Consider the following 10,744-nt stretch of genomic DNA (forward strand, 5'->3'; position numbering starts at 1 on the left):
TGTCTTGGTACTTTTAGGATTTTCTGTATTTTACAATTTTTAGTGAAGTAAGATTACAACTTCAAAATCATAAAGAAAAAAAAAAAAAAAAAAAAAAGAAAAAAAGAAAAATAACAGCCAAATTAAAAAATTTAAATAGAATTAGTTATTTTGTATTTATTCATTTTTAGCCCATGTGTATACGTTGAAAATATATTTTGCTTTCCCATATGGCTATTGAAACTATAGTTAAATATTTCTTTAAAAAAGAGAAAGTAAAATTGGTATGGAAACGAAATAAATTCAACCTACATTATTTAAAAAAATAGTGGGTGTAAGATTAATCTTAAAAAGAATAAAAGTGACCATTGCAACATTTGACACTGAAACTGAATGAAAAAGTTAATAAAGTAAAATAGTGTCAAATTTTTTTCATTGCAATGAGCCTCTTGAAAGCGACGCATGTGCTTCGTGAAGCGAAACCTAACCATTGTATATAAACGGTTCCCTCGAATGGCAGCTTATTATAGCTGGAACTAAGAGTGTAAACAATAAAAAAATATTTCATTATGATGAAGGCCGTGGTAAGATTAATACTTTATATGCTTGTTATTATGCCCCGACTTTACTAAAACGAAAGCAGAAAAACAACATATTTTTATTTAGAGTTTTAATTAATAGAATAAGTTTTATATTTCTCAGGTTTTAAATTATAGCTTCTATTATACATATCTATCTTCTGTAACTAAATTAAGTTCTATCTAAAATAAATATTATTAATTATTTTATTAGCAACTATTTATGTGTTCAGACAGTCTTGAATTAATAGTTTATGGTAATACGTATTTTAACTTACTTACTAAAAACGAAATGTATTTTAGAATATTTGGTACAATTTCTTAAATTGTTAGATATTTAGAAAATTTTTATTTCCATCTAAGAAATAGCCCTAATATGTGAAAATTTGAGCTAATAAATATCTGCTTAAAAATATACAAGGATACTACTAGGAAGTCCTTAATCACACCAAAATTTAAAATTTAAAATTAATAGAAGCAGTTTTTATTTTTATTTATTTATTTATTTATACTTACGACAAGGGCCCGCCAGCGGCCGAGCGGTAAAGTCGCTGAACACTGGTAGTTCGGTCCGAGGTTCGAATCCCGCGAACGGGCTGGCTGCATGGGCGTTTTCGTGGTTTTCCCCATGTGTAACGTGTATACGAGCCAGTTTCCCTTATAAAGTCCTCCACGAAAGGCATCCCTCCCTTTAGGCAGATAGCCCTCGAGGCTTTGCCATAATCACATACACACACTATACTTACGACACTTTGTGAATTACAGGTAAAAAACTTAAGATTTTTCTTTCATTATTGAAGATCAAATTCATATTTAAAATTCTGAGGTTTTTTCTTCTAAATATTTGATATTTTCTCAATTTGCCAGAAAATTTGAGTTACGTCCTGTGTAATCAATATACACTGGTGCGCAAAAATTAAGGACGAAGTCGAAAATTTAGCATATCAGCTGAACGAAGAGGCAGAACGGACAGAAAGACCAATCAGGAGATTAAGTAAGGTAATGTACGGTAGCACATGCGCAGATATGCAGGTAGACGTAATGGAGGAGTGTCTGAGTAGTATAAAGCATGTTGTCGGTGTAAGATCAGTATTTCTGGCAAAGAGATTGTACGCCGTATAGCAGTTAAAATCACACCGAGTTGCTGCCTCAGCAAGAAATGGCGAATAATCAATCTGTTAGACGACATCTGGATGCTTTTACCCGAGGTAGAATCATTGGGAAGTTGGAGGAAGGCCGCAGTGTGACAGGTGTGGCTGCAGAGTTGGGAATGGCTCACAGCATCGTTTCACGACTTTGGAGACAATTTCAAACTACAGGAACAGCTATCCGGGGGTTTAGCAGTGGTCGTCCACGAGGAACCACACCCGCAGATGACCGGTATATTGCCTTACAGGCCAGAAAAAACAGGCGGCAGACAGCGGGAGAAATCGCTAGACACAGGCGACTGGACGACCGATATCGCGTTTTACCGTGGCCAGAAGACTGCATGGTGGTGGTCTGTTTGCACGACGCCCTGTACGGTGTGTACCTCTAACGCCTGCCCATCGGAGAAGGCGTTCTCTGTGGTGCCGGGAACACCGGAATCGGAGAGACAATGAATGGGGACGAGCACTCTTTACAGATGAGAGCAGATTCTGTCTGAGTAGCGATTCTCATCGCATACTCATCTGGAGAGAGCGGGGAAGCCGCAATCATCCCTCGAACATCATTGAAAGGGACAGGTATGGAGGTGGCGGTGTTCTCGTTTGGGGAGGCATCATGCTTGGTAGTCGTACAGACCGTCACATCTTCGACGCAGGTTCAGTCAACGGGACCCGTTATTGTAACGAGGTTCTTCTTCCATATGTGCGTCTTTTTAGATGCACTATGGGTCCGCAGTTCCTTTTCGTGGACGAAAATGCACCATGTCATCGCACAGTAGCTGCCGAACAGCTCTTAGAGAGTGAGGATATTGAACGTATGGATTGGCTGGCACGATCACCGGATCTCAATCCCATCGAGCATGTATGGGATTTTCTAGGCAGACGCTTGGTAGCTCGTACCTTACCACCAGTAACGATTCCGGAGCTTCGATTGGCGCTGCAAGACGAATGGGCAGCAATGCCTCAACAACTCATTGACACTCTCATTCTCAGCATGGGCAGACGCTGTGAAACCTGCCTAGCAGTCAGGCGAGATCATATCCCCTATTAAAGACCGGATGTTTCTTGCTGGACACCCATCACAGGGATGTTTCGGCCTTCAGTCGCATTGCGCTCCATGCTACTTTTTCAATAAAACTTCTTTTTATCCCTCTGATTTCTCTTTTAGTAAGTGTTGCTTACATTACTCATGTCCTTACATATTGGGGATCTTACAGTATTAAATGTGTTGATTTGGAAAGCTTTTGTACAAAGTTATATTGAAAAAACCGTCTCGTCCTTAATTTTTGCACACCAGTGTAGATAAAACTTAAATACATCATTATGCTATAGGTTTTATTTTATTTGAATTGTTTAGATCTTAATTCTGTTTATTCTTTCCTCATATGCGCTGCAAATTCTCTATCTGACTATGAAAAGTTATGTGGGATTTAAAACCACACGGCAAATGTAGAAAAACATACAATTACAAAACATAAAAGTTGTTTCCTGCTTATGAAAACAGATGTTACCCATAGCCATATTCCAAATTGTTTTCTCAGAAATGAAATGCTAAAAAGAGAAAGAGAAATTCTAGAATAATGTTTGCTGTACTGCTGAGAAGAAATGCCAGATAGATGTTACGGCTGAGAATCTCTTCGTCAGATTAAGCAAGTTAAAATGAGGCTGAACCGTATTGTAATCAAGTTGCTTAATTTCATTTCTATATATTCATAATTCTCATTAAGTGTTTCAGCCTTATGATGGCCCAATAAATGTCTGATATCTTAAGTTATTAGATTTTGGTCTGTTTTTCTATTTGTTTATCATCGAATCGGATGATAATTTCTCTTTCTCAATTTAAAGTTCTGAAAATACATATCTTTTATTTATGATTCCTGTAATTTTACTTTAATCTTCATTTTGCTAAGTTCATTTATTTATATTTATAAGCTGTGATTTTGATTTTATTACGTTCATTTATTTATATTTATAAGCTGTGATTTTGATTTTATTACGTTCATTCATTTATATTTACATTTTGAGATTTTTATTAGATGAGCTTGCAGCATTAAAATTAAAATAAGGAGAGAATTAGATAACTATACATCTGAAGTAAATTCAGTTCATTACAGTACACTGTAGAGGAAATGGTGAGTAGTGTACTAAATTTGAAACGCACTTCCATTCAAATAAGAATTTTGTGCTCTATCTTGAATCCTTAGTCAAGAGGACGCTGAACTAGCAGCAAAGTACAATTGCAACATGACCTTTTACGACTGAAATCATCCTTGCTGCGACTGTTCATTTCCCATACCGATGTTAAGTACTTGATCTTTAAAATGCAAATTTCATTTCACGTTGTTGTTGTCTTGTCCATATGACATAGAACAATAGTTGCCAGAGCCAACTCCGAAGAGAGTTTGGACTTCTATTTCATTTCACGTAAACTTTCATAACGTTAATTTGCATTAAATTGTATGAATATAGCTAACATTTATTTAATGACTAAAATAATGCATTTAAATGTATTTTAAAATTTTTCAGCAGTATAATACGAGATTTGTTTAAAAATTATTAATACAGTGAGTGTACAGGAAATTGTTCCCGCTAAATAGAGCGAAAATAATTTATCCGAAATATAAATAACACTATATTTAATTTTTACCTAGCTTTATTTTTCGTTACTTCTTTCATTCTTTATATATGATTAAATTTTACAAAGAATGATTTGTATATAATTTAATTTAATGAATTACATAAATCTTTTCCTTATAAAAATAAATTTCGGATAAACATAATAATATCAGCATGAAATAAAACAATATAGAAAGAAATGCCTGGTGAATGATTAATAGGAATACCTGGAATGAACTATACTTGCTTTCAACGCAATTTTACGTAAATTTTAATATTATATTATGCTAAGGATGACTTTGAAAATTATTTATTACAAACTGAAAAGCAATTCATTTTTAAAAGCTCTTAAAGGCATTTTTTACTTTAAAATTATTTATCGTGCTTTCTATCATCCATCTTTTCATGGAATTTCTAAATTGCTTCAATTATAAAGGAGGTTTTTTTAAAAAATAATTTCTATATAAAGGACAAAGTATTAGTTCAAACATATACGTTTTAAAGAGCATTTTTGTGTAAATGCGTTACTGCATTTACACGAAGAATGTTGTCCATTTGATAGTACTATGAAAATACACTGTAAATCATGAGCTGCTTTAACATTTTTCTTACATGTGTTTTGGAAAAAAAGTAGTCGTAGATCAGAAATTAATAATGAGTGATTATGACGTTTTACAGAATGTGGCATTGAAAATGATGCTATCCTCAAAAAAGTGACAGCTGTAAAATGCAGGTATGCTGGCTTATATTCAAGATTTAAATGCTCGTCGTTTGCTCTTTATACAAATTTTCGTTCGCTTCATAAGGCTCTGATATACACAACGTTTTATTTTGCGGATTGCATTCAATTACATGGACTGAAGCTCTCGTCTCGCTACTAGCCATCTGAAGTTCCATCGTCCGAGAAAGTAAGATTCCATTTACAGCAATATTCACGCCTCAAAACCATCGTTTTTTGTCTCTAAATCCGATAATGTTTCGCCTTAGCATCGATTGTTGACTAAATAAAGCCTTAGCTGTAAATAGAACGCTAACTAGAATACCAGTTTTGTTGTATTCCCAAAAACATCCATAGACATATGGAAAAATTGAAAAAAAAATCATTATATGCTTTTAATGCTTTCACAAGACGTCAAAGACTAGTCCTTAAACCAATTTTTCGAATGTATTCGATAGATCAGGTGCAAGTTTATTTCGAATTTTATTCACAATTCATTTGTCGTTAGCATTTGCGTTTAAAGTTTCAATGAAATCTCACGAAATTTATATAGGGAGAGAACAATGATGCTGTTACTTAAACTGGGCTATAAACAAGAGAGAGCAATTATAAGTTGTTCAGAACGGATCACATAGGTCAACAAAGTAAAATAAAGATTTAATAAATAATAATAGGTTGGAAACGAAATTTTGGTATGTAAAAGTGAGTGGTTCTATCGTACAGCAAAAAATAATGCTCAATAATTAATGCGCTCTATTCCTTGCCATACGATAGGACGACTCGCTTTTAAATATCAGTATTTCGTTTCCACCTGTTACTACTCGTATAATGCAACCTTTTTAAACTAGCTCTCTGCGTAATGATGTTACCTCAGAAAATATTAGTACCAGCACCAACTGAACTCATCTGCTGCTAAACTGAAGGAAATTTTTGTGTGTCTTTTCTCTACCACATTCTTTACACAAGCGCATACAAAAATATTAAACTTTTCTCATCTAATATATAACTTATTATTGTAATTTAAATTTATAATGATGTCTTTTAATTTTTTATCAGGTTTACCTTATCTTAGTGTTGGCAGCAGTTGCCTACAGCTCCTACGTTGATGTTATTCCACATTACAGCAAACATGGACATGGACATGGAATTAGTACCAGATACTTCAGAAAAGCCCAAGGACATGCATATGGAGGCTATGGCCTAGGATATGGCAGTTATGGAGATTATGGTTTAGGTGGATACGGCGGTTATGGAGGTGGCTATGGAGGTTATGGACTAGGTGGATACGGTGGCTATGGTAGTGGATATGGAGGTAGCCTCGGTTATGGCGGATACGGTTATGGTGGATATTTCTAGAAATAATAAATTTTTCAACGAGCATAAGCATGGTATGCATATTACAGTTCATAGAATTTTAATAACATTAAAAATATTTTAGTTTCAAAATTTAATCATGAGCTTCAATTTTAATACATAGATCAGTAGATGCTAATCAGTAGAATCAGATCTTTAAATACGGAATTTAGAGCAATATAATACATGCATATTTCTTTTCTGCTATTATTTCTATTAATTACCTTAACCTAATTTTAAGCACAAAAATATTTGCGTTTGGAATGCTATTAGAATATTCAATATCAATCCCTGTCCACTTGCTGTTATGCATGTATTCATGAATCTATTGCATGCATAATTAAAGATATCAATTTAATTAAATTTTAAGGTACCTATAAATACGTAATACCTATTAATATTTTGCAAACAGAAATTATATGCAAGTTTTGCGCAACAGCAGTTGGACTTTTAAATAATCACATTATTTAATTGTTAAATTTGCATTCCTGTGTCTTGAATTTACCCGCTTACAATAGAAAATATTTGGATTATTTTTTTGTACATTACCTGTTGCTTTATTCCTAGTAGCAGAATTAAGCTAATATTTATCTTCAATATTCGAAAATGCTCTCTCATTTTAGATGAAAAACATTAATCACATAAGCAGAATATTCTTAAGAGCAAAATAATCGGTACTTTTAGAATTTCACATCTAAATGATTTTTTTCTCACAAATTTATTATTTCTCTATTACAAGATTGTGTTTCACGCTAATAAAGTTTTTTACGTATCACTTTGTAGAGCTATTATGTTATTTTGAAGCAGAAGAGATGAAAAATGAGCAGTGAACTCTCCAGAACGCGAAACACGGACCTCTCGAATACGCGCTGAGCGTGCTGATCACTACACTATGAAGGCATGCTCAGAAAGCGGTGGAAAATTATCATCCACCACCTTATTTAGGTCCGGCGCCACTTGTAGAGACATTCGTATTTTTTGGAAGCAGGAGATTAGAAATGAGTAATGCCCTCGCTGGGACTCGAACCATGGACCTTTCGAATACCCGCTGACCACTGCACCACGAAGGCATGCTAAGAAAGCGGGAGAAATACCTTATAACTTAACTAAATGAAGTAATTTTGTGAAATATGTGAATGTGATTTTTAAGATTTGGTTAAAGAAAGATGCAATTTTTAAATCATTTATGCATAAATTATATATATTCTCTTGACAAAATTAACATTTGCTGAAAAATTATCATAATTTTTTTAAATGAATTTCAAATAATGAGAAGAAACTATACTTACTATAAGTGAGTTTAAATTTAATAACTTTCTTTGATTGGAAATTATGTATATTGCTTAACCATTCTTACAAATTGATGAAAAAGATAGTATATTTATATATAAAATTTTGAACACTAAAAAACACTTTTAACTAAATATCCTGGACGAACTCTTATATTTTTGAAATTCATATTCGATCATGTTCAATGACTGTTATTAATACTATTTTCAGGTCATGAAAGAGATGTGTCTAAATGAAGAAATCTCAGGAAGATGTGTGACTGCGACAAAAATAGTAATAAAAAATTTTCAGAGCATTCTTATTGTGTTGTTTCTTGAGTTATGAGTTAATGTTTCAGATTACTACTAGTTAGCTTATCTCAAAAAAATCTGTGTACCAGATTTCATTTTCCACGATTACATTAAAATAAACAGGAATACGAATCTCAGTCGGAAAACTGCACCTGCTATTTTCATTTCTGTATCTTGTTTGTTATTTTGAAATACAATTTCAATTAATGGAATTAAATAGTCATAGGATAAATTATTTAGTTGCTAGGCTAAGATATTTTTGGGCAGGCAAAACGTTTCATATATGTATCAAATAAAAAATTTTGAGCTCAATGTAACTCTTACATTAATCTTTATATAATAACTGTACATTAACTTTAAAAATTTCGTTATTCCTTGTCTTAAAACTTAATAGCTTTAACTTTCTTACAAAATACTTTCTGGATATCTAATAAAATGCAAATTGATAAATGCAACTTCAGCAGTGCAAACACGTAATCATTAAATAAAAAATTTAGCATTAATTAATCACAGTTTAAAGCAGACAAGCTAAAAGCAGTGAAAGTTTCAGCTACTGTTAGCACACAAACTAGACTTTGATTTAATTTTTTATAAGCACGAAATTTGATCAGAGCATGGACAGAAAGCACATTTTACTACGCTCATTTTGAATTCCTCACTGAAGTAAATTAATGTATTTCCTCATCATTGGATCATCTTTTCAGCTAATTCTGCAAATTAGTGTTAATAGGGGAATCACATTATAAACACAACAAATGAATAAACCACTGAAGGAAATTATAGTATGACTCTCATTTTCAGTTCCTAACCATGGGAAATTTATAATTTTCCTCACTAAAGATTTTCTGCTGAGTAACTTAATAAAATGTTGTTGAGAAGTGAGTTATAGTGCGAGTTAGGGAGAATGAGTAAGGCAAAAAATTTAATCGATAGAGGAGGAAAATGGCTAATTGTTAGTGCCATTATAAAAGGTTTAAACCAAAATTTCGAATCTGTTATAATTGGAAGAAAATTCCTGCAACACGTTTTAAGTAATCCTAAGAAATTGCTGTAATTCAAATAGTGAATTAAAATTAAGCTCATTGTTCCAAATTCTCATATAAAAATATCAGCTTTCTCTATAAAATGGTAGCAACGATTTCGTTATTTCTTCAATTCAGATTGCACGTATGGTCGGATTTTGAGAGTATATACATGACAGAAACACTTTTAATTTAAATGTACTGCTGACACTGATAATTTTATAATTTTCGAGCTGCACTTGGCTTGATGTGCTTTACTTTCACAGGAAGTGTAAGTAGCCTTTGATAATATTTACCTAAAAATTTTGTTTCTTGCGATTTCATTTAGAATTTTCCTCTTATATGTATGCACAAATTCGTACGTTTTTTTTTCAAATATATATTTTGCTATACCTACTGCAGGGCTTTGAATTATTACCAGAGTTAGTGTATGCAAGGCGATTGCAAAAGAACAAATATAAATTTCGTGTTACATATCTCTTCAAATGTATTTTTTCACAATACAAGACGAATAAAAAATAAGTCATAAATACTTCGAATGTAAGCGTATGGTGCTACTAATCGAAAATCAACTATACTATTTTAAAATTAATAGTTTGCATTTTTCTTCAGGTATTCTTTTACGTTTTCATTATACATATAGCTTTATTAATAAAAACCTAAAAAATTGAAAGAAAATCTGTTTTTCTCATTAACAACTATAAACTGCCAGTTTTAAAAATAACAAAGCAGTCAATAATGATAAAAATGTCATCCGTAATCAATGCCAAAAATGCAAATCAAGTCGTATATGCAAAATCTAAGTGTCATTTGGAATCTAATTTAAAAACAAAAGCTTCCGTGAAAAGAAAATGTTTGGTGCAATTTTCTTTCTTCGGAGCGTTTTAGTTTGAGCAGGAATTCTCTTCCACTTGTCTTGAACGAGCTCAATCAGGCCATCATACATAATTTGGACTGGAATGAGAAAACAACATCAACCACTCGAAATACATTCAATATTTTAAAATAAAATTGGCAATAAATGAAAATGGGAAGGGAAAGAGCGATAAGCTAAGAAAATTTGACCGATCTGCAGTTGAAGAAGGCGATAAATGTTGAATTGCTGAAAGCGCTTCTGCTAAAATAAAAAACAACATAAATTAAAGTTATATTTTCTTACATTCAGCAAATAAAAATTTAACTCTGAGGTTTGTTTTAATGAAATGCTTATTTGTTCTGATATCAATTACCATAAAATCAATCAATAATTTAATTCAAACTTCAAATAGTAAATCAGTTTGTTAAGATTAAGCATGCATAAACAATTTAGATAAACCACCCCTAAGGACTGATTCGGGAGTGTCAAATATGCGATATTCATACGGGAATTTTTTCAACAAAAATTAGGTGTATTAACAAAAATTAGGTGTATTTTAGCACGATAATGAAAGAGTAAGATGTAGTGAAGGAAAAAAAAAAAAAAAAAAAAACGAAGGTGGATAGACATTCAGGGCGTCAGTAAACACGCAGACGATTCTACGAGTAATTGTCCAAAGCGCTATTTGATATTGGAAAAAAAAAGAGAGTTCTTAACAAAATGAATTTATTATTACTTACTTTGAATAAAAGATTTTTAATGATACTTTTATTGTTTATAATAATTCTAATATGTATAGAATGCCACTGTTTCGCACAATGCAGGTAACATATATATCCTCTGGAGAAATGAAAATTTTTTTCGCAAATCATACATACGCCAGTGGTAGAATTCTCA

At 32.4% G+C, this 10,744-nt stretch overlaps 1 protein-coding gene across 1 annotated transcript; it reads left to right on the top strand.

Annotated features, from left to right (window-relative positions):
* The first annotated feature begins 441 nt into the window (after positions 1-441).
* On the top strand, positions 442-7,976 carry LOC118185666 (uncharacterized). The gene is made up of 3 exons (XM_035355557.2): positions 442-563; positions 6,093-6,424; positions 7,890-7,976. The coding sequence occupies exons 1-2, from the start codon at positions 549-551 to the stop codon at positions 6,390-6,392; spliced, it is 315 nt and encodes a 104-aa protein (XP_035211448.1). The 5' UTR covers positions 442-548; the 3' UTR covers positions 6,393-6,424; positions 7,890-7,976.
* The last annotated feature ends 2,768 nt before the right edge of the window (positions 7,977-10,744 follow it).

Source organism: Stegodyphus dumicola, chromosome 6 (assembly GCF_044657685.1).
Source record: "Stegodyphus dumicola isolate Sdum_Otavi_A_Nest chromosome 6, ASM4465768v1".
Taxonomy (NCBI): domain Eukaryota; kingdom Metazoa; phylum Arthropoda; class Arachnida; order Araneae; family Eresidae; genus Stegodyphus; species Stegodyphus dumicola.